The sequence below is a fragment of the Aspergillus caelatus genome (assembly GCF_009193585.1).
Source record: "Aspergillus caelatus strain CBS 763.97 unplaced genomic scaffold BDV27scaffold_322, whole genome shotgun sequence".
Lineage (NCBI taxonomy): Eukaryota > Fungi > Ascomycota > Eurotiomycetes > Eurotiales > Aspergillaceae > Aspergillus > Aspergillus caelatus.
The window spans coordinates 12,725-36,470 of NW_022475585.1; the positions used below are offsets into that span (position 1 = coordinate 12,725).

At 47.3% G+C, this 23,746-nt stretch overlaps 5 protein-coding genes across 5 annotated transcripts; 2 read left to right on the forward strand and 3 right to left on the reverse strand.

The window, feature by feature from the left end:
• Positions 1 to 1,751: 1,751 nt before the first annotated feature.
• BDV27DRAFT_150322 (uncharacterized protein) lies at positions 1,752 to 3,018 on the forward strand (the record flags this gene model as incomplete). The annotated part of the gene is made up of 2 exons (XM_032071211.1): positions 1,752 to 1,916; positions 2,023 to 3,018. The coding sequence occupies 2 exons, from the start codon at positions 1,752 to 1,754 to the stop codon at positions 3,016 to 3,018; spliced, it is 1,161 nt and encodes a 386-aa protein (XP_031921660.1).
• On the reverse strand, positions 2,891 to 4,748 carry BDV27DRAFT_137482 (uncharacterized protein). Its single transcript, XM_032069000.1, has 2 exons — positions 4,547 to 4,748; positions 2,891 to 4,489 (listed from the first exon to the last, which is right to left on the reverse strand). Exons 1-2 carry the CDS (start codon positions 4,667 to 4,669, stop codon positions 3,230 to 3,232), a joined length of 1,383 nt encoding a protein of 460 aa, XP_031921661.1. The 5' UTR covers positions 4,670 to 4,748; the 3' UTR covers positions 2,891 to 3,229.
• A 973-nt stretch (positions 4,749 to 5,721) lies between these two features.
• On the reverse strand, positions 5,722 to 7,080 carry BDV27DRAFT_163453 (uncharacterized protein; the record flags this gene model as incomplete). Its single annotated transcript, XM_032073547.1, has 2 exons — positions 5,722 to 6,983; positions 7,047 to 7,080. 2 exons carry the CDS (start codon positions 7,078 to 7,080, stop codon positions 5,722 to 5,724), a joined length of 1,296 nt encoding a protein of 431 aa, XP_031921662.1.
• A 997-nt stretch (positions 7,081 to 8,077) lies between these two features.
• On the forward strand, positions 8,078 to 11,478 carry BDV27DRAFT_67399 (putative DNA mismatch repair protein (Mlh3)). Its single transcript, XM_032077273.1, has 2 exons — positions 8,078 to 8,427; positions 8,478 to 11,478. Exons 1-2 carry the CDS (start codon positions 8,181 to 8,183, stop codon positions 11,015 to 11,017), a joined length of 2,787 nt encoding a protein of 928 aa, XP_031921663.1. The 5' UTR covers positions 8,078 to 8,180; the 3' UTR covers positions 11,018 to 11,478.
• BDV27DRAFT_67392 (guanine nucleotide exchange factor) lies at positions 11,479 to 15,515 on the reverse strand. The gene is made up of 2 exons (XM_032077272.1): positions 14,928 to 15,515; positions 11,479 to 14,876 (listed from the first exon to the last, which is right to left on the reverse strand). Exons 1-2 carry the CDS (start codon positions 15,429 to 15,431, stop codon positions 11,940 to 11,942), a joined length of 3,441 nt encoding a protein of 1,146 aa, XP_031921664.1. The 5' UTR covers positions 15,432 to 15,515; the 3' UTR covers positions 11,479 to 11,939.
• Between the last annotated feature and the right edge of the window lie 8,231 nt (positions 15,516 to 23,746).

Genomic DNA, 23,746 nt, shown 5'->3' on the forward strand with positions numbered 1-23,746 from the left:
AACAAAAAGAAATCACTCAAAATTGCTTACCAATCCATCTTGGTTCCTGCGTGATCGACGAGTTCAACGGGCCGCAGTATTGCCGAGTAGAGGCCGACTGATCCCGACATGTTCAATATCTACTACTAGTAGAACTATACAAAATAATAAGTTATATTCTTCTATCCTTATTTCTTATTCCTATTCTGCAAATATCTCCAGTATCAGTCTTCTAAAAAAAAAAAAAAAACGAATCGAGTAAGTGATCCGATCACATCATATACTACTAATTTAGTTGCATCCCACTTGGATTAGTTTGTAGAAGTGGCCTGTTTTGCTTTTTCCCTTGAGACTCCTCTCTGGTTTTCCGCTGCCTGCTCTAACTGCCTAGGTAGCCCTAAACTACTCGAGTAGGCTTTCGGTAAATTTATGAATTTATCTCGGACTGATCCATGGCTCTCGAGTATTGTTCAACCTCTGCCTGCTTACCAGCATCCACACCTTCACAATACTTATCAATAACACTAACATCTGACGAGAAGTTCCTCGTTTCAAAAAAAAAAAAAAAAAAAAAAAAGCCTATGATTATCCTAGCCGTGGTTGATAGTGATACCCTGCCCGGATTAGAAATCTTATGATCCTATAGTAGACAACGGCATATTATTCCCACGTGGGTGGATTTACCTCGTTACTCTTCATTATAGATTCAGGGATGTAAGCCCTAGTCAAGGTCTTCAACCATCCACTCAGCAATCTGGCGGATGTTTCCTTCAAGCTCGTACATAGTGACTTTGATCTGCATGGCTATCCGCCTTCAAAAATGCCTTGCAGCTAACTAGCTCATTGGTCAGGGTAGTTTCATCCTCACTGAGGGTATACTCCGTAGGATATGCCCGAATCAAGTCTACCCGGAAATAAATTCGGCTATAGGTGTATCAAAGCCTAGCTAAGGTGCGACTTGGCAATTGGTGAATACATTGAAGATGGAGAATTTAACCCGAATAGGAAGTATATTCCAATCTTTATGCCAGGCACAACTAGCCTTTTAGCCATTCTGTCAATGTATGCGATTTTATGTTTTATACCCTATGGTGTTGCATTGTGAATCTACTTGTATGAACTTGGCTATAGGAAAGGTTGGATGGATATCAATCCCTGCATATATGAAGTTGGGTATTGTTGGTCGAAGGATATACCAATGACTGGTTGCTCAATTGCCTCTGTGCCGCCGTCATACACTCATTTGGAGACCACTGGGCTGGCAAATTAGTCCAAAGCCATGGTATTTATCTAGACTCTGGAGAAGCCAACATTTGGTCTGAAAATTAGTTTCAAGCAACTGTCTACAATGTATCATTACTTTCCCAGTAAACCCAACTCGGTCCAATCCAAGGATGCATATCTTAGCCGTAGTTCCCCTGGAATCTAGAGCTCAAAGAAACAATAGATATAGAAAAGTGTAAGTCAAATATGCTGCGTCTCTCAAATCAACTATCCTTCCTGTTGTATAGTTACGCCAACAGCATGTGACTAATAAATGCCAAGAAATAGCAACTTTGAAGCGTCTATCAATCAAAAGCCGTTTCCGACTCTCCTAGTTCTAACAATCATCATTGTACCCGCCTTGCTGCACATAGTAGGAAGTTCCGAGAGAAAAGTGGAATTAAACGTATGGCCCATGTCCGATATTGATTCTTGTCGTCCCATTTAGTCAGTTATTGAAAACCCCCTGATGCAGCACAAATACTGATCATTAGGTGTACCTCCAGACTATGAAGCAAATAAAAGGTCTCCTAGCCATGGTGCTAGGTGTCATTGAGCGTGTTATCCAGTACATAATTGGTGTCGATGACAAAATGCTGTATTCATTGGACCATGCCATTCTTAGCATGGAAGTCCCCCCTAGAAGCATGTGGATGAACATGGGATATTGGAAGGTATGTAAGAATGAGTATTTGAGACCCTTTTCTGTCTTTTGCTCAGTATCTCGATATTCCTATGCGTCTAGCTTTTGTTGGAAGAAAATTAAAACCAAAATTCTAGAATACGAGCTCTTTTACTAAAGCTTGCGAAGCACTCTTAGAACAAGTCCTCATCGCTGCAAAGCTTCTCAATGAAGATGGCACACCCATCAAAGCATATCACCAAAACATTGGGTTGGTTGATGTTGGGATTGGCTGCGGCGACCAGTCCTTATACCTGACAAGAAGACTCTCTAGCGTCAGTACTGACTCCGTCACTACTACCTCTTCCAATGGGATCAAGACAGCTGTCGATAACGGTAGCGGTGTCCATAGCAGCGAGATGAGGAAGAGACGAGGGTCGAGCAATCACGAAAGCCGACCGCTGTTCGACTCATACGTGGGCGTGACTATTGAGCAATCTCAAGCAGATTTTGCTCAAGAAAGACTCTCAAAGAACACCACAGGGGGTTCCGAAATTTCTGCAACTTGGACACCAGATGTGAAAATTTTTGCCGCCGACGCAGCGGATCCTTCGTCTTGGGGGAATGAGCTTCAGCAAGCTGCTCTGGGCAACTCTGGTCATGCTGAGAGCAAGAATGAAGCCACTAGCACGGATATAGGGAGCGAGAAGACACAAAGGTGGCTGCTAGCCCTAGATACGATGTATCACTACAAGCCGTCTCGAGACCCGTTGCTTAAATATGCATGTCGAGATATGCGGGCTTCAATCATGGCATTCGACCTTCTGATCTCGGAATCTGCGTCGTTATGGGAAAAGCTAGTTTTACGACTGATGTGTCTTATATCCGGTATGCCCTATTCGAACTTCCTTACGGAGGAGGAATACATGAGTATGCTGGTCCAGGCTGGGTATGAGCATGATATGATTGAGACGAGGGATATCTCAGAACACGTCTTCGCAGGCATTGCAAACTACATACGAAAACAAGACGCGGAGCTCAAGCGATATGGGATGACCGTGGGCAAGTTCAAGGGAGCCGCGAAGGCATTTAATTGGTGGGCAAAGACTGGGGTATTACGAGGGTTTGTGGTGGTAGCTCGCAATCAAGGGTAGTGCATCCTCGCACCGCGGCTCTTCGGCAAAACAGTCGGTTATGTATCTTAAAAGTGTAGCATGTGAAGATAGGTGTAACATTAACTATGTTGGATGCAAGGATGCCAATATTTCCTGAACTGGCAGAATTATGTGAATAGACGGCAACTTATAAGTATACCTGTCTGTATATACATCATTTCGTCACTGTAGAACATCGTTCAAAACGTAGTCATTGGCCCATTGGCCATGGAACTTCAACATCTAGGCTTGCGGCAACTCTCATGGCGGAAACGACGCATCCCTCGAGCAGGACCATTCCGTCCCAGCACCAGGCGCCAGCAAGCCAAACGTTCCCGGTGCCATTAAGCCAGATCTTCTCCTTCTCTTGGTATGCATGTTGGAGATTTCCGCCGAATATCCGGTTGACAATCTTCCTGCTTTGCGGGGTTCGTAGAACGCGGGTTAGTCGCGCGCGATGGATAACCTTAGTGGGGTCTATAGGAGCGATCGGAAAACTTGTCACTAGAACGGAACACGGATGTTCATGTATCGCCTCCGTTGCCGAGGAGTTGGAGCAGATGTGCAGAATTTGAGTCGGGTCCACAGATTGCCGGGCTTTTGCGGCGAACCTGCCCAGTGACTGGCTACAATCCGGGATAGAAGATCTGTCACGGTGAACCACCGCCTCTCCGTGGTTCACAGGGATTGAGCTCATGAGTTTTCGTAGAGGTTCGTAGATTGCGCCAACCACGTTCGGAGTCACCGCCATCACGACGTGATCGAATTGTTTGGAATGGACCTCCTTGCTTTTCGAGTCGGTCCATGTGACCTGGACCTTCGAACCAACATTTTCGACTTGGGTAACGATTGCGCCGAGCCTTACAGATTGGCCGTTGGTAATCTTGGTCTGGACATTTTGAACGCCTCCGACAACGGTATAGTGCGGCTGGCGATATGTTCTCTTCGCATAATCCACAGCGTCGATCGCGGGAAAATCAAGAAGCTCACTGTGTGAGCAAGTTGTCACGCTGGACAGTAACGGTAGAAAATAGGTGTTGATGAAGTACCGTGGTAGTCGAATCCGCCAGAGGTATTCTCGTAATGATTCACCTTCATGGGAGGGAGTGGCTGGTCTGGGTTCAACCAGGAAGCAACAAGCCGTAAACCAGAAATAGCATACGGCCAGATACAAGATTCGGAGTATCCATTCGACGTAACCGCAACCTTCAGGTCGGATAGGTGGTACTTGGTGATTGCTAGATGAGTGGATGAAGTGTGGAGGCAGCTTCTTTCCATCCGTTGTGGAAATGGTAGACAGCGGATATATGAATTTCGGCGACGCGTATTTTACACCGAGATGATCATACATCAATTTGAGGTTGTTATGAAAGCCATCATCAAATGCGCGCATGGGTACATCAACCCGATACGTATGACGATCTTGTGAAGTTATAGTGTACGAGGCAGAGTCCAGAGACAACTGATCTTGCTGTAGGGGTTGTTTAGTCCACGTTAACTAAAGGGCATATCAAGTATTCGAAAGTACCATTTCAAACACCTCCACCTCATATCTGCGTTTGCGGTCTTGCTGGATCAAGTATGCCGACACCAGCCCTGCCATTCCAGAGCCGATGATGGCGACGGTCTTTTTGGGCTCGAGGGCTGCCATAACGGACGATCTGGCGTGAAAATCTCTGCCACTACCTCGGCTATTGGAAAGAAACCATACCTCCAGCTTCAGGGGTGAAAGTTGCTCGATTGGTATTGTATGTACATGTAAAGAATCTCCTCCGATCCTCCAGCGCCGCTTTTTCAATTCTTCAGAAATCGAAGACCGGAGAACCGAGCACAAATCAGGTGATCCATAATTGTACCTAGGGACTGAATCAAACTCTATTCCATTGATAATAAAATATGGATTTTCTCATCAGCGCCGAGCCTATCATATTCACCAGAGCTGAAAGGGGACTGTGCTCAGGAACCCAGAAACATTGAGGTACCGTGTCGTGCGCCGACCCACTCTCAACCAAATTCAAAATGCCTTCCCTTGCATTGGTCTCATGTACAGTAGTATGTGCATGAAATCTTCAGGTTGTGATGCTGAAGTTTGAACTCGATTTAAGCCAGAGGTACGATCGAGTTCATACCTGATTGGAGTTTAGTTTGGGTTCATTTTTAGTTAAGGGTTTTATGCTTACTGATCCCCAGATGGGGGCGAAAATAAAAAAAAAATAATTATAAAAATCACCCAGTGGAGGAGCTCTCTCACGTGATACTCAACACTACTCCGTACTTTCTATTATTATTATTATCATCTTGATTGAATGGCCTCGGAAGTCAATAACCTTGTGATGGAGAACATTTATTTCTATTCCCTGTTTATATTCTCAGCCCGTCTGATTACTGGACTAGCATGTTATTATACTGTGAAAATTGAAAATATAATGAAAAAATGACAGTGAAACTCATTCGCAGGGGATATCAAGTCCATCAGCAGTCCGTCCAAATACCCTATTCACCACCCGAAGAACTGGCATGAATCCAAATAAAGAAAGAAAAATCAAACTCCCAACCAACTCCCTCATAAACGTTCTCTACCTTACCTTCTTTGCATTAGTCATCATGTGAACGGAAATTATACATGGAAATTCAGTTCCTCGAGTCCGTAACATCATCTCAAATCGCCCCAATCACAAGCTGGGACAACCATCGGTCGTGAAGCTAGCCCTTCTTTGCCTCCCCCGGCACTTCGGACTTGATCTCAAGCTCTTCTTCCTCCTTTCGATCTCTCGGCTTCTCCTCGTCACTTTCATCGCCCGTGATTTCTCCCCATCCCGAACCTCGGCGGCTGATACGTCCGGTTGATATCGCATTGACCATGGTCCCAGCACCCCCGGAGATACTCGCCGCGTTACTGTCATGCCGACTGTGTGACTGGCCCGCACTTATAAAACTGGCACCATCCCCAACGCCCGGGCTTGGCTTGTTCACATACAGGCTCCCGCGTTCACCGCCTCCGTTTATAGGTGTTGCGGCAGAGGCTGAATAGATGCTGATCCGCTCCGCACTAGCTAGGCCAACTATACTCGGTCGGTTGAGCACTCCGGGGGCGTTGAATGTGGAGGTATTCGACGGCTCTCCCACATTCCCGCTCAGTACGCTTAATGGCAGACTTTCCCGGCTACCACCGAAAACACTCGAAGGGGCGAGGGCACGTATTGAGGCGTTGGTATCCAATGAGTTCCGTCGACGTCTCTTGGAGGACGATGCCAGAGTAAGGATAGAGGCGTTGTCAGTCAAAAGGTTGTTTGCAGTCGCAGTACTGTACGTAACGGAGTGACCGTGAGGGGCAAGGTGGGGCGGGACTGCGGTAGCCGGAGAAGGAGGGAATTGATGTGAAAACTGCACTTGTTGTGTTGTAGTGCTATGCATCGAGTTTGTATGATGTATACCGTGGTTCGTATTCTGCGTATTATAAAGATGACCGGAAGGTGCCGCCGATTGAACGGTGGTTAAAGTGGTGGTTAGCGACCGTACTGACGGTGCTGGGGAGGAGAAGGTACTTCCTTCCCCTCCTCCATGGGAACTGATCCCACCGCCCACCGTTGCCATTGTTCCGGCCTTGGAATACGCAGCATCTGAGATCGCCGTGTCACCGTTTGTAGAGATAGTTGGCGCGGTAGACTTTGCACTGGTCGCCGGCACTTGATTGTCGCACCCGGAGTACGCCAGGGACGGCTCGCTCTGCGAACACGACCTTTGTTCATTGCTGTCACTGAAGTCAGATGGATTACTGTCACTGCTATATTCATGGATGTTGACTGTGCCGGACAGCGGGTAGGGGTTGTTCTTCAGACTCCGTTTGTGTTTGGGTATAGCAGGGCGTTTGTTAGACCAACGAGTACTGCCTGAGTCAGTCGAGCTCTTGAGATTGGCGAGGCGCTTCATCCAACTGGAAAATGGGCGACGGCGCCCATTGCGATCTGAGTCAAACATTAGACACTAAGCCTAGAGGCACCGTTGGCATCGCGCTTGGGGAAACGCACCATGCGCCCTGGCTGGGCCCTCAGCAGTGGCCATTCTGGCCTTGCACAGGTATAAATCCGAGAAAGCCAAAACCGTTCGAAGGGTATCGAGAGGCAGCTAGGCCAGTAAAGTGTCTGAGTCGTTAGAAATGGTACTGGTCAATGCGACAAGGCAGACGATCAGATAAGAGCGGCAGGAGATCGGGGAATATGAGATGGACGAAGACGCAGTACAAAGATTTGAAGTTAAAGCCCAAGATAGGAACGTAGCAACACGCAAACAGGATCTGGTAAGGAGCAGCAGTCGTTATCGCACCAGAGAGAAGTTGGAAAGCCAGAAAGACGTTGGGTTGTTGCCTTTGCCTCAGGAGTTTCAGCAGGAGACGCCGGGCTGGCCGCACGTGATCCCCGCCTCATCAGCGGCCCAAAAGTCAAACAAAGCCTTTGATTTTCTTCTCCAACCACGGATTGCATGTACCAGCCTTCTCACTAGAGAGGACGATCGTAGTGGCTGTCGTCAAATGTTGCTATTCATGGTCGTCTTGAAACTTGAGAGGCTTGGCTCCTGCAAGGATTGCGCGTATCTTACACCATCCCTTTCGTCACCACCGATTAAACTCTGGACTTTTGGGTTGTGCAGATACTCCGACTAATTCCCAGGCAAGGCGAAGTTCTAACCATACTTGTTCCCTATTTGCTAGGTTACCCTTCCGCAGAAGCAAAGTTCATTAAGTTGGTTAGGTCATTGCATATCTACTATTACTACCTCCTAGTTGGTAATCGGGAATAAATATCTACAAATAAAATAAAACTAAAGTTGAAGAAAGGATCAGAACTATCGAAGGATATTCTGGATAGTTAGATCGAGTGATTTAGTAGTGATGTCCACTACGGAGTAGATATACGCCCTACCATTGGACCATGGTCACGACGGGAAGCCGGCAGCGCTAAAAATTATGATAGTTTAGCCAGAGCGTGGGGAACGAACACCTTCATTCTGATATGGTAGCAACTCCCGCCTCTCCTTCTTTCCTCTTCCTAACATACTTTCTTGATAGCCTATATGCCATGGAGGTAACTTGAATCCCCGGGAGGGCAATATGTGGCGGACATCACTTTCTGTAGGTTATGTACATATGATTTTGACCATCTGCAATGTCTGGGAACAGTCGCAGGATTGAGCCCCTGCCGCCCGAAGTGGTAGCGAAGCTCAAATCTTCCACATCCATCACGCACCTAAACGGGGTGATCGTCGAACTAGTGAAGAACGCGTTGGACGCAAATGCCCACACAGTCTCTGTGACGGTAGACTTTCAACGTGGGGGCTGTAAGGTGGATGACAACGGTGATGGTATTCTTCCAACCGAGTTCGAGCCCAGCGGAGGCTTAGGGAAGGCACACTGTAAGTTGAATGTGCATCGACTACAGAGTTATTCGCTCACTCAGCGGCAGATACGTCAAAATACCATACCGATACTGGTGTATATGGTCAGAAGGGGCTGTTTCTAGCCTCGTTGGCTTCACTTTCGCTGCTGACCATCACTTCGCACCATGTTCGCCACCCCAACACAAATACCATCATGTTCCATCATTCAACTCCGGTCGCACGGCTGTTACCAGCTCCAGTTCAACAGGAGCTCAGGCTCAGCAGTCATGGAACTAGCGTTACGGTCAATGATTTGTTTGGAAACATGCCCGTGCGAGTGAAAAATCGCGCCTTGGCATTGCAAAGACATGATGAATTGGATCGGCAATGGGATGAACTGCGACAGCTGCTGGTCTCGTTAATGATCGCGAACGATAGCTTAACAAAGATGGTCCTCGTTGAAGCTTCTAAAGATAAGAGGATCATCATCCGTTCCCGAACTCAGAGTCGCCGAAACGAAGATGAACTAGACCTCCAGCGCATAGTATCAATCCTTGCGCAGGCAGGGCTGATTGAACTTCAGAACGTCCACAGCTGGGATGCTGTATCAGCTAACGTGCCTGGTTTCTCTGTTCATGCTGCTATATGCCATATGCCAAACCCTACCAAGAAAATACAATTTATCTCCTTGGGGATGGATCCAGTCTCTCCCAAAAGCAGTGTCAATTTGTTCTACGCCGAAGTAAATCGCCTATTTTCTCTGTCTGATTTCGGTACCACGGGTACCCCATCTATATCCGCTCGGGGGACAAGCTCAGCAGAGCATCCTAACCGTTACGGCGGCTCAAGTACGAAACCTACGACCAAGGCTGTCAACAAGTGGCCTATGTTCTATATACGCATAAATACTAATGAGGCATATAATATCAACAATGATGGCCATGAATTGCCTGAGTCGGACAAATCTGTTCAACGCATTATGGATGTGCTTGCGGCAATGATACGAGAATTCTTGAAACAGCATAATTTACGCCCGCGCGCTGGGAAAAGGAGACAGAAGATAGCAGAAAACCAGACGGTCGCATCGCCCACAAGCAGATCTGATCGTACACCAAATCGTCCAGATCAAGTATTCAACAGCGAAGAAGCTCTGTGTGATCAATCGAAACTCCCAAATTTCCAAAGGCCTGCGCCAAATGTTAGTCAAAGCTTTGGAGAGTGGTCAAGAATCAAAAGTGCCCCGGAACATTTCAACGCACGCTCGACAAGATTAAGAGGCAAATCAGCCTCTCCAGAGAAGGCCCATGGCATTGAGCGAGGCTTAACCCAGGAGAACCTGCCAACTCGACCAGAGAGTAACAAGCATAGGCTGCTTGAGGAATCAGATGCATTATCCACATACACTGGTTGTACGGCGCCTGAAATTGAGAATGGATCGGGAAGTGATATTGTTGTTCCTTGGACCGATCCCTATACTGGAAGAAGTCATCTGATCAACTCCCGAACTGGCCAGTCAGTAGGTGCCAGATCACCTCTCGATGCCGTTCAAATGCCTAAATCAACAGGATCACTCCAGCCGATGCGAGCGTGTGATAGTATAACAAGGCCCAGGTCGGCAAGTCTGAGCAGGACACGGAACTTATGGGTTGAGAAAATGATGGACAATTGGGAAAACCCTGTTTTCAACCGATCTGAAAAATCTCTCGATGCGATTGGAATGGGATATGGCACTAAAGCACGCATAGCACAGGATGATGTTTCAACGGATGTTTGCGGGTTTGAGAATCTGGGATTGCCAAATGTACGGGGCAAACTGCGAAGACAGGATCTGGAAACGGCGGAGATAATCGCGCAGGTTGATCACAAGTTCGTCATGGCTAAGATAAGATCTACGGCAGCGAGTGAATATAGCAATGGTTCTCATTCAATCCTGGTTCTTATCGATCAGCATGCTGCTGATGAGCGATGCCGGGTGGAGAGATTATTTGAAGAGTACTTCACACCATCAGTAGAAGGCTCTAGACAAGTACAGACGGTCACATTGGAACCTATTATTTTTGAGATACCTGTTACCGAGGCATATGCTTTTGGAAGATATAAACAGTTCTTTGAGTTTTGGGGTGTTGAGTACACTGTTGAACAGGGTCCAGCAGACAAATCTGCATACATTTTTGTGCATAAACTCCCCATGCTGATCGCTGAGCGTTGCAGGCTCGAGCCAGAGTTGGTTGCAAATCTGGTTCGAGGGGAGATATGGAAACGCGAGGAAAACGGGAGGGGACCTGAGAACCGAATATCAGTTTTGGGGCAGGACCGCTGGGCGGAGCAACTTGATATTTGCCCCCAGGGAATCATTGAGCTGTTGAGCTCACGGGCCTGTCGAACAGCCATCATGTTCAATGATGAACTGGCGATAGAGGAGTGTCAAAGCCTTGTCCAAAACCTCGCGCGATGCGTCTTTCCGTTCCAATGTGCACATGGACGGCCATCGATGATCCCCTTGCTTGACATGACGAATACGTTAGCAATGGTTCATCCAGGAGCTGAGCACATGAGCGAAGAAGAAGAACGGTCTGACTTTGCTGAGGTGTTTAAAAGCTGGAGTGATAAAATTACACCTCACTAAATCTGATCCATTTTGTTTTAACAGGCAATATCTAGCGCACGATGAACCATTTCAACTAGATAGTCCAGGAGAGACGAACCTGCTATGATGCAAACAGATACGCTGCAAAGCCAAATACGTGATAGGCTTTACACCTCCAGGGCTCAGGTAATTAGCCAGCTATTAGACATTGCTAGACCTCGCCTTGAAGTAGGAAGCAATTAATATAGCTGGACCACGTCACTGTCTAGCTTCACTCTACGACTGGCACAGGCCTCACCGTTCGCAGGGTCTATAGTACAGAGATCAGGGACAAAAAGAAAGTCATCAAGATAGACAATATTAGGATTATTGTCACAAAGTTGTATATACAAAGTACAGAACATGTAATCCACCCAAGCCCAGTCCAGTCCGGTCCTGCTCCTGTCCCATCCAATCCCATTCGTACCAAATGCAGCCGGTTCAATCGATCCAAAAAATAAAAATAAATACTTAATAACACAGTTCCTCGCGACAAGTCAAGATCACCCAATGTACCCAAACCCAAATCAGGGTGAAGAAAGGAAAAGAACAGCGAGGGTTTCTCCCACTGTTTATATGTCCCAACAGCCAGCCGTGAGGCTTGTATGATATACCTGTATGTAAAAGCTCAGATTGTGTTTTGTTTTCCTTTTCTTTTTCCTCCATCTCAAAGATAACACCCCAATTCACCCTTTTAGGATCCGCTTGACTCCATCCAGCGTATCCTGACCCATCGCTTTTATAACGAAACACGAATAGAATAACACAAGTGCCGCCCCGAAAGGAAATGGATATCCACAAAACAATTAGACAGAGAGCAAGATAATAATAATGATAGAATGTTATAACACCGTAAGACATGATCGAAGAATGTAACTGTCGTAAATCATAATAGTGGCTATATATCACCAATGCAAATGTTTCAACCGTTAGTCGCTACCGACTTGGCCTTTGACGGATGTGTCCAAGACAGGAAGTCGAATTTATCCTTGGCATTCTCCAGGATAGATGATGCGCTCGACTCGGGTTGAGGAGGGATCGAGCGTGGAGTTTGGGGTTGGTCACGCGGTTCCAGCAGACACGACCGGCGATAGAATGTTTGCATACTCTTCTCGCCGTTCGACCGTACCCGGATCAACTCGCTCTGCATCCAGGCTTGCAATTCCGGCACTTCAGTCAATCGGTATGGAATTTGAAACCTCTGCAGTTCACTGATGATCTTGGCCGTCTTCATGTGTTTGTCAAAGTTGATCACTGCCATATCACCGTCCTCGGTGGGCAGGCTGCGCAACGGCTGATTGCCGTGATCCACGAATGTCAGGTCAGTCAAGTATGTACCGACAAAAGGTAAACAAGGCGGTATGCGGTTCTGCAGTCGTTGTCTCAAAACCGCGCAATTGCGCGAGACATCGACGATGCCCTTCAAAGACTCAAGCGTTGTCTTAGTCTTTTGGGATACAATTTCCCACGTCTGCTTGAGACGCGAGATCATTGACGAGTTCAGTGAGCAGATAATAGCCATCATCGTGTCGTAGTTGTCAAGCTCCAGACACTTGTTGGCAATCTTCACCCAGTGTTTGATGGTAGCCGCTCGCTTTTTGCGCTCCTCCAGCTGGAGGATGGAATCAGCCACCAGGTGCGCTAGATCCGTGGACAATGTAGACATTGCACGGACATTGACAGCCAAGGATGCGGATTTCTTCATCCACTCTGTTGCTAGCAGCTCCTCGGGGAGTATAGAGCAAAAGATGCGGGATTCCTTGATAGTGAATTGCCGCGCGAGTTCCATGGGATCAAAGTCCAATATGCTGAGGCTACCCTCGCCATTCTTCCACTGTTTAAGGAGATTATTTTCCTTCTTTCCAAGGATGGGCGGTGGCAAGGGAGCATCCGGATGTACGTATTGCGCAGTCGCGGTATTGGTCTTTCCCATAGAAGACACCAACCGGGGCACCACTGGACCATGGACTGCCGAGACTTTTTCTGCCAGTTCTGCCAGGCGTTTTCCTGCAGAAGGCAGGTTTTGCATTAAGGTAGTATTGGCAAAGTTCATTATGAAGTCTAGTGCTACGTTGTCACAATCATGGCGCCAGTGAGACTCGAGCCATCCCTTGAACACGTTGTAGACACGAAGGCGAACGGGACCTGCGGCGTGAGGCGTATCGCCAATATAGATGAACCGATCGACAAGAGTTTCGGCAAACTCCATTGGAGTTGCAAAGAGACGGAAAGTGAGGTAGAATGCGGAGACGAACATGGCATCTGGGGTCGACCCATGGGCTGTGAGCTTCTCCACCAAGGCGCGAAGACTGCCACCCATGACTTGGCCATCTTTGAAAATCAATTCATGAGCGAAGGTCTTCTCCAGAACGTTTGCCTCCGTCTCCTCATTCTCCTCGGCCAACGTCGAGTGACTGATACTGCCATGCAGCGACGGGGCTTGGTAGCTGTTGCAAATGTCCGGAGAGGTGGCCCGGGTGGATGCCTGAGATACCCCGCTCATTTCGGAGTCGCGGAGATGGCTGTTGTACGTGAAGCTGCTCCCGGTGCTGGTAATGCCGCGGCCAAAGGACTCACTGACTTCGGACTTCGGATGACTGTCGCGACACTGGATGCTATCTGCCACATGAGCGTCCTGCATCAATGAGGTAGACATTTTGTCCAGACTAGTAGACAGCATAGCTGTAGGGTGATCGGTATTATCAGTGGTCGGAGTAGCCAATGCACGTGAATTGAAGGAAGAAGGGGTGGCAGCGTCGGTAAGGCCCGGAGTAGAAGTAGAATCGCGTGGGTTCTTCTTCACCGGAATTTCAAGCGGGGGAGGAGGGAGGCGCAAGGATACTTCTTTCTGGTCGCCTGCCAGTCTCCCGGTCCGCTGTGGAACAGGTGTGCTCTGAGTGTCGTTAACGGTGCTGGAGTCCTGAACCATCGCTTCAAGTTCAAAATCGCCACTCTGTTCCAGCATCCCGCGAGCCTTCGCCAAGCAGTTTCCTGCCCCTCTGACACAGTCGGTTGCAGCGTCAACCAGACGCTTGCCTTCATCCGGCATGAAGATAAGCTCGTCATCTGCGGAATGAGCGGGTCGGAAGGCATCCCGGGCGGCGTAGACGAGCTCTGAAAGTCGATCATACATAGTGTCCCGAGCTTGTTCCAGAAGCCCGCATCCCTGCGGATCGTGCTCACATACCGCCTCGACGACCGTCAGCAGACCTCGACAAGACCGCACCGCCTGTTCCGTGGTAACTACTAGCTCTGTTGAGGGTCGTGATTGTAGATGGAGGCCAATGAACGAGCCCAGGACTCCCAAAAACGCATCGTATGTGGTGTTCAACCTTTCTGAAGCCAAGTTCGGGTTTCGGGAGGCCGCAGCAGGCGCTGAGCACGACACTCGGTGGGAGATCCGCTTGGTGGACACGGACACGGGGCGATGGGACTGAGACTCCATCGTATCCGTTCGGTTAGATGCACGACTCATATCCAATCGACTGCGGTTCAGCAGCCGGGATTCACCCCGTTCCATATCAGCTTCCGGTGGGAATGTCTCAGACATGGGAGTTTGAAGGATGTCAAAGTGTGTTGCCTGGCCGAGCTCGGCGATGGTCCGGCTCAGGCCCACTTCCTCGGTCCATATATCGAGGAAACGAACACCGCGAGTCACAATTCGGAATGCCTTCAAAAGCATTTCGTCCATCATGCACACCTCGTGTTCCGTGTCATTGGTGCTACTAGGCATTTCCTGGCATCTCTTCGTTGTTCGGACAAGGGAAGAGAGATCTGCAAGCAAAGCTTTGCGGTTCCTACGCAGACCATTATGGCTTCTTACCAGAACGGAGTCACGAGTGAGACACTCAGATTTTTCCTTTGACATGTTAGCTATCCCCACTGTCGTCCTCCCAGGGTTGGTACTTACTAGTAGAAAGCGCACGCCAGCAATCAGGCCCTTTACGGTATCCTGGTTGCAGAATTCGCGTAGAGGGAAACCGCATCCTCCTTGAATGATGTCCCAGAAGTCGGTCAACGCTTTCAGGAGCGGACGCATTGGTAGCTGATCGTAAGCCTCGCAATAGTTAGTGGGTAGCCAGCCCCGGGCACCGGTATCTAATAATGTGCCATCTGCCCATCCATTTGTGTGAACCGAGTGTACTAATATGATGTCCCCCTGGTCCAATGGTAGTGTGACGGTAGCGGGTGATACGTCCCCGGATGGATGGAAAGGGTAGAAGGCACGCAAGTAGTTATGAAAGACGGCTCGCGGAGTTTCCGTCTCTTCCATGCTGTCGGCTTTCTTGGTGTTGGATGGCGTTAGGGGAGGTGTCATCTGATGATGCTGAGTAGAGTAGAAGCGATTGGGGTAGAAGTTGGAGATTTCCTTTTCGATCTTCAGTGGCGCAATGTGTGGCTTCATTGGTTCCATATCTTTCTCGTTCGAGTTCGGATTCTGGATATGGGTTCCTTCCAGATGGTCTAGCCGGACGCAGGGTCACTGACCGCAGATTATGAAAGAGAAGATTCAATGAACATCCTCAGCGACGCGATACAGAGTTCAGAGGAATCGAGTGTAGTTGCTATAAAGGGGAAGAAAGTTAATTGTGGCGATACAAGGAGATTGTGTAGCGGTGGTGATGTATTAGCGTAATCAAGGATTGAAGATAGGAGTCTATCATCCAAATCTGTAGATGACAATACTCATGGTCAACATCTAGGGCACCCAGATCGTAGGAGGGCTGGGAGTATTGTTTAGGTGGGTGTTTTTGGAAGGGTTTGGCACATCACCACGGGAATGCAGTACTTGGGGAGGGGAGGAATGGCGGGAATGCTGGGAAAGGGTGACCGGGTAACCAGGACGTACCTCTCAACACGTATGCAGAGAACGAATGACGGAGTGTCTACACTCCGTCTATAGTAGTTAGTGATTTATGATCCTAGATAGCAGAACACGTTCCTAATCCAGGACCAAAACGAGGACGCGAAGAAGGATAGTCGACGAGCACGAGCACGGGGAATTTAGAAGAAGGCTAGGAGAAAAAGGAAACAATAAGAGCAGTGTAAATCGAAGCAGGGCAGGAACTAGATTGCGCCGATCCAGACGGAGGGGGAGTCCTGCCTCCTCGAGGAAACTGGGTTGGGGTTGCAGCAAGGACCGCGATGCGGATCCCGAAGTTGCAGCCTAGAAAATCGAGAGGAGTGCGATCGACGAGATCACAGGCAGATAATGACGAAAGGAAGAGGAAATTGATCCTCTCTGAGCATACAGCGAACGCGGGGGTGTAAAGTTAAGCTGGTTGTTCGTGGCGAAGATACGCAAGGGCGACGGGGGGGGCGGATGTTCCAAACACGACCCAAGAAGGGAGGAATGAGCGTTATCGTCTCGTGGTAGGAGTCGCGAGATGAATCAATTGGATTGCCACCAGCAGCAAGTAACGATCGAAAACCAGCGGTGATCCACCGAAGGGAAAGTGAGAGAAGAGGGATAGAAGGAGAAAGAAAGGAAAGAATCAAAGGAGGGAGTATATTCGGAAAGACAGAAAGAAGTATAAAGGTCGGGGACGGAGCTACGATAAAGAACGATGGCGGAGGGGGAGCGGGACAAGGACCCAGCAGCACATAATAAAAAGCACAGTAGTTTTTTTTTTTCTCCAGGTTCACCTAGGACCATCAGTCAACTCCTAGTTTGGGTCGTTGGGTGGGTGATTACCCACCGGTTCTCCCAGTGGAGTATATGGAAGAGGCAGATTACCAGACGCAGTTTAGGCGTGAGAACTAAACTTCCCACACTAACAAAGTCAGTTCTGCCCATCCCTGACTGGTCGGGGAGCAGGTGATCCGTGTGTTGACTGATAACTTGGTTAGAACAATAATTCATATACTATTTTTTATTTCTAAAAAAAAAAAAAAAAATATTATAATTAATCATAAATAAAAAATACTAGTATAACATTAATATGAATAATTATTATGAAAATATCCATTAGATCAAAATTGTCTCGAATCATTTCAAAAAATTGTAATAAGTAAGAATAAATAAATAAAATAGAAAAAAGAGTAGAATGTACTCCGTAGTACTTCGTACAATCGTCAGATCACGGGGAAAATCAATCAGTCGAATGATTCCTTTTTCCGACGGGACCAAAAATCCCAGTCCAAGGCAACTAAGCCCGTTAGTCGACGCCCAAACCGTCCATGATCTTCCTTTCCATCACACAGGCATTTCTTAGCAATGATGACTGAAGTACGGAAGACGCAGGTGCGTTCTTTTTTTTGCTTTTTTTTGCCTTCCTTTTAATTGAAAAATTAATTAATCAATCTGTCATTTATTTATTAATTTTCTAAAATCCTTCCTTTTAGCACCAGACATCGTTAGTGTTCCGTGGTTAATATATGCCAGATTAAAAACGGCCCAAGACTTCCCACTAGACCGGGTGACAGCCCCTTATTGCCGATATTTTTGATAGCATATATGCACATGAGTCAATGGAATCATATCACACTGCTCTCAACACACGAAGGAAAAGTGTATGTCTTTTTTCTTTACCGTCACAACAGATGTCTATTCAACAATAATGCTCAATTAATGAAAGATAAACCCAGGAATAGGATAAGACATGAATGTCCCTGCGCGATTCTACTAAGATAGACAGTGTGTAAAGACTTGCATTGACAAAACAAGGGTTCGAGTCCATTCTTTTTTTTTCGCCCTCGTCGACGATGGACCACTGGCCAGCCAAGACACTAAAAGACTGGTGGCAAAGCAACTGTTCCTGTTCCCCTCACATTGATTGCAACAAAAAAAAAATATAGGAATAAAAATCTCTTAGTGCTAGGCATACATATAACAAGGGTAGCTTAAGACACTAAATTTTACGGCTAAAAAAAGGGAAAGTAAGAAACAGGGAAAAATCACAACACAAAAGGCAAAAAGTTGAGAAGGATCGACAACGCAGCAGCCTGTCCCATGGTTGACAGAACCTTTGTCGCTTAGGATTAATTATGGAACAGCGAAACTACGGTCAGGTTCTTCCTGACTCATCCAGGGCTGTTGTTATACTTAGGAATCGCATGGCGATGAGAAGATGGCAACAGCAATAGCAATGTCTCTCTGACAAATTTTGCCCTCCTTTCTCGAACTTGTCCTTCTATTTGAATCTAGTCCGGGTGGAGCATACCCCAAAATCACAGGACTTCGTCACTAGTGAGCCGAACAGATATTAACCCAACGATCAAAAATAGAAGCCTCGCCTCCGACAAAAGTTCCAAAGTGACAGTCGACCTGTCGAATTGTCACGGGAGAACGGGCAGCAAAGGATGGGACGCATCACGGCCTAGTAGTGGTCCACCAGGCGACGGTCTCGAAAACTAAAGAGCTCGAGCGCCGACAGACTAAGACCGATGGAGTAGTTAGCTGTTGGCAGCCTGAGGCCGTGGTGATTCCAGACCCAAGTCTTTTTTTTTTTTTTCCTTATTTTCTTATTTCTTGCTCTCGGCATCTCTTTGAATTAGTGCGTGACTTGAGCTAGAAAGTAGGGCAAACAAATGATCGGTTGAAGCTCTGAGTTGGGGGTTTAATTCCGACTTGGAGTCATCTGCAATAGTCCCATTCCCACCTTGCTTGGATATAGATTGTTATCAGGATCATCCATTCAATTGAATCTACAGGCAGTTCGGGGCGCAGTGATCCTCTCATCAAACCCACTTGGGAAGCATGTGCCTTCTATTGACCCAGGCACTCATCTCTCCATACAGATTGTGATACTCTTTACTCCGTACATGCATGCAGCAAGACAATCCGTGCACCAACGCTTAGCCCCAAGGTCCCAGGAAGCTTAAGTAACCCACAAACCAGCCCACGCACCATGATGGACCTCTTTTCCAATTGGACTGCACAACCCAATATGCCTCAATGAAACCTCAAAAAGTCTACTCAGGACGCTCGGCAGATGGCACATGAAGACTGTTGCCGACAGATTGCTGTATAAACAAACTGGGCGACTGAAAAATGAGGTATGTATCTCACAATTCTGCAGACGTTTCTATTTCGGGTCAATGCATCATTACTCAGCCATCAATAAGAGCATTATACTCCGTACACTGTCTTGATTTGACGCAAGGGCAGCTGCATAAAATAGACTTTACCCTGGATGGAGATGATGTGGAGACCATTTTCATTCGGGTCACTGGAAACTGTACCAGTCCTGTTCGGCTATTCCCTCGGGTTCCGATAATATGGGATGGTCTGGTCAGGAGACATATTGGATTGATTAGTACTCCGTAAGGAGTAGATACATTTGGTAGACCTACATACAGCAAGTAGTGAGTCAGGATCGGGTGTTGTGATGTTTGTTTCTTCGCCGACAATGAGTATTCTCTCGCCTTGCCCTTTGGTTTCATTACAAACAAAACCGGGGTAGTTACACAAGGATTATGCTTATTATCATTATCGTTGTTTCCCCTCCAGGGGTTTCCCCTTCTTTTCCTTCCAGGCTGAAGCAAAGAATTGAATTAATGTCGTGATTCACTCGAAGCACGATAAACATAGCATGTATGCATGTATCATGCAGGAAAGATACGCGAGCCGCGACCGTATTATACATCATATAAACCCATCCACTTGGTTCTTGGGTCTGATCGTCGCTCAATAATATGATATCGCATATCCGAGACACTGCAATCTGGAACGACAGTTTCCTATTTCATCCACCTACAGCTTCATCCATGTCGCTCCTCTCCTTCCGCGACCGATAAGGTTTAGATCAATACCACCTGCGGCAAAGAGTTTCGACTGCTGGACGAGAACAAAGAGAGAAGAAAATGAAAAATAAAAGATAATAGAGTCGCTTGCGGAACACACATCCGTCGTAGCACTTGGATCGCTCATCCCCGACCAACTACGCATAAGGTTTTTCTATGTTTCGAAGAAACCTAGTCGTACGAATATATTTCTGGGTTGCTCCAGCCATGGCGTCGGGACCGTGGGGTGGCGTTGAGGCTTACGCCAACAGGCGCAGTTGACAACTTGACAAAGAAAAGAGTATGACGGATCACGACGGTTGTAAGGCTATGCCTGATTATTGAAGCATCTTTTAACAAAGCATTTCCAAGGAGTCGGGTCATACAAAGTTACAGCCGACCGTTACTACCGACCGGTCCTCGAGTCCAGACTGGATAGCAGCAGGGGTTAGTTCGAGAGCACTTACATTCTAATCCTCCCAAGGCGCGCTCGCCGGTAACACAAAAGACCGCTATTATCGACCAGGATTAGCTAGACTAACTAACCGCTTTTCCCAGGAAGCTATTCGATGTCATTTTCCATAGTCCCGGGATGTACTAGCACGTGTTCATCGTGGTATGCGGAACTACTCCGTATTCCAACTCTCTGCCCCTTGTCGCGGACCTCTTGTGTACAGTACTAACTGGTAGTGTACCAGACCGAAGGGAAGAGGGGAGGAATAGTTTCCGATCCCGACCAATGACCGCATATCTTGCGCGCTCAAATTTGAGGGTGTGATACCTCACAAGACAGCCCAAATTGCGCGATGTTATATATTAACCAAAGAAAGGGACTCCCCTCCGGGAACCAGATGGTGGCACTGCAGTTACGGTACCACTGGCACTTCACCCCCACGAGCCATTGCTAGCCCGGTGCTGTACAACATGGAACTAACGAATGTGCTCTGGGTTTCGAAAAGTGATAGCTGCTATAGCGTCACCCCCACCGGCAAACCAGGACGGGAATCGCGGGACGGCATGAGAGGAGGCACGGTCTGACGTCCTATGACTCTGTCCCACAGGGCCGTAGATGGCATCGCATTGCCTTGGGCTCGTGAACTCGTCCCGTGTCGCGCGTGTTTGTGTCATCTATGATGATATCAGGGGTAGCATAGTTGATCCATGGGACGGGACGGGTTACTCAACGGTAGCCTTGGCAAGTGATTTGCGAGTCAGCGCGGACGGCGAGTCCTCGGACAAAGTACGGACCCTCCTCCAGAACCTTCTGAAAGGGCAAATGAAAAGACAAAAAATCTCAGGGGTAAAAAAATCAATCCAATCATCAATAGTACGTGGTGCGTCACGTGGCTTCGCGTTGAATCCATCTCGTCCCGATCCCATATTATGGGCAAATGTCAGAAAATACAGCATAGTAATTTGACTAAGCGTTACAGGTACAAAGCAATTATATTGAACTCCTATTCCACATCTCCATTCACAGGATCCAGTCATGCCATATCTATGGATGGCGTGTTTCGACCTCAGTCATCCCACTCCACCGCCCCGTCGATATGGCGTTCCCGACGAGCCGTTTGGAACTCAGCGACCGTGCAATTTGAACCCAACCAAGCCGTCCCACGATGATGCGACCATAGTTCTCCTTATTTAGGCGATGATATACAACGATGATCCTAAATATGACATTGAGTTTCCATTTTCAATGGTTTGAATGGATCGACCCGAAGGAGTATACTAACACTATAAGTTATTAAGTACAACCCACTGGATTCGCGCTATACCTGGTGCCCGTATTGTCGGAACGTTTCGATCTCGATGTATCTATAACCATGGAAGTTCTTAGCTTGTTCCTGGGACATTCCCCATCCGGTCATATACCCTAGACCAGGGCCTACGCGTCACGGGTATGGATCCGATATAGCTACATCGACATCGATATCGATTACTTACGGAGTATATATATCCATTTATGTTATGTAAGAGATCCTCATTCAATGATGCCATGTGTTACAATGCTGCCTCTTGAGGGAAGATCCAAACTTCCCGACCTACCTCCCATAAAGCAAAAGATAGAAACGACACCCTAATTAGTCAAACCGAGGGCCTCGAGACTCGAGACCCTCAACATGCAGGCAAAAAAAGAAAGGAAAAAAAAGGGAAAAAAAAAAAAAGAAAAGAAAAGAAAACAACCCCCGTGGATCCCTCGACTCCTTATCATTCATCACTGCACTAATGGGACTAGCGCCAGACCAGGATTCAATGATACTCACACCCGATTGAGAAATGTCTTTGAAGATGGTCTTCGTACACCCCACTTGAGTGCAGCTCACCCACAACCCTAACTCCTATGAGGATTCTGCACGAGCACACGCTGAAGAAACCCGTTGCCCAATACAACCATGAAAAAGAGAGAGATGAAGGCCAAAAAAGGAAAAGAAAAACCTTTGTTTTTTTTTTATTTCCTGGCTTTGTAGCAAACTAAGAATCGGCATATTCCGCCCCCTCATAATAGAACTATGTATTTCCGAAATGACCACAGGGTTAATTCATGCATCTATAGTTCCCACTCCACATAGCGGGCCAGGTTGCTTAGACCTACTAGACTACTGCAAGTTGCTCTTCTGGTCTCAAGACCATCTACTATGTATGCAAGTTAGTGAAGTAGTTAACGAATAGTCCTCTTAGTCATGCTGCATAAGCGAAGATGACATTCAGCCCTTGACTTATTTAATTTGTTTATCCTTCCACATAAGTGTCAATTAGTCTCAACAAACAGCAATCGCCTCGCCGATCACCGACACACCCTCGAGCGAAGGAGAGAGAGAGAGAGAGAGAGAGAGAGAGAGAGAGAGCAGCAGCAGCGGCGGCGGCGGCAAAAAAAAAGAGACCCGCCGAGATCGACCCTCAGCAACAACACACTTACGTAGTAAAATTACCGTGATAGGGAAGAAGAGGGGGGAAGAGTCCGATTGGATCGACGTAAGCTCTCATTCTGCATTTACTTCATACTTCGTACAGTCGATCTCCCCCCTCCCCCGGTACTACTCCGTATGTTTAAACGATGCAGTTCCATGATATCCTGTCACACGTATCACAAAGCGATCGCATTCCTCCCCGCTAATTGCGGTGAGCTGTGATTCAAAACACATGCAAAAGTGACCTCTGTCAATCTGCAACCAGGGAGAAATAATCAACCTAGGTAAATCAATCAAGCTCGCGGGATGAGTCAGCTCCCTTTCCCCCTCCCCTGTTTATATCGCGCCACAACTATAGTATTAGACGTAGTAGACGGGAAACGTTATGGTTGCATTGGGTTTCTATTCTCCTATATCCCGAGAGTCTCTTTGGTTTTTTTTTTTTTTTCCTTATTTTGTTTTAATTTTAATTTTTCATTTCTTAAACTGGCGCCCAGCTAAAGTTTACTCTTATTGACTTTGAAGATCTGTATGTATCATTATCTATGACAGGGGCATGCTACATACGCTGATCGAAAGTCTATGATCTCCCCCTTCTTGTAGTAGATAGATTCAGGAGAGTGGCGCGAGAACCAAAATGAGGCGAGACAAAGATACAAAATAAATTAAACAAGTAAAAAAAAGAAAATAAAGAGAAGGTAAGACAATGACAAGGATGGTCTAAAAACCGAGTGTAATTGTATAGGATATACACGCAATCCTCTCTCGGAATCAACCTGCCCGAACGAGAACCCTCCGCATAGTTAACCCATTGCCAGACATAACTGTGCAAGGGAAGCTGCATCCATCCCCAGATGTGCAAGCAGCGGTGTAACCAAGCAAACATGAACCATTCCGTTTGACTCGATGATTAGTAGTCTCTTTAAAGAGGAATATTATGCAGCATGACAGCTGTCAGCCGCAGATTCCTCGGCAGGGGCAGACAGAAAACGGATGTACCTAAACAGACGGCATGAATTCTGCAGACTTGCTCGTGGGAAGAGAAAAAAAAAAAAAAAAAAAAAGAGTCTTGGGGTGCGATTTGCCAGGTCGC

Bases quoted from the DNA above. Each gene is read 5' to 3' on its own strand.
- BDV27DRAFT_137482 (XM_032069000.1), bottom strand. From the start codon at position 4,669: ATGGCAGCCCTCGAGCCCAAAAAGACCGTCGCCATCATCGGCTCTGGA. The intron at 4,490-4,546 runs GTACTTTCGAAT...CAACCCCTACAG, and splicing joins AGGTGGAGGTGTTTGAAATG to CAAGATCAGTTGTCTCTGGA.
- BDV27DRAFT_67399 (XM_032077273.1), top strand. From the start codon at position 8,181: ATGTCTGGGAACAGTCGCAGGATTGAGCCCCTGCCGCCCGAAGTGGTA. The intron at 8,428-8,477 runs GTAAGTTGAATG...ACTCAGCGGCAG, and splicing joins AGGCTTAGGGAAGGCACACT to ATACGTCAAAATACCATACC.
- BDV27DRAFT_67392 (XM_032077272.1), bottom strand. From the start codon at position 15,431: ATGGAACCAATGAAGCCACACATTGCGCCACTGAAGATCGAAAAGGAA. The intron at 14,877-14,927 runs GTAAGTACCAAC...AACATGTCAAAG, and splicing joins CTGGCGTGCGCTTTCTACTA to GAAAAATCTGAGTGTCTCAC.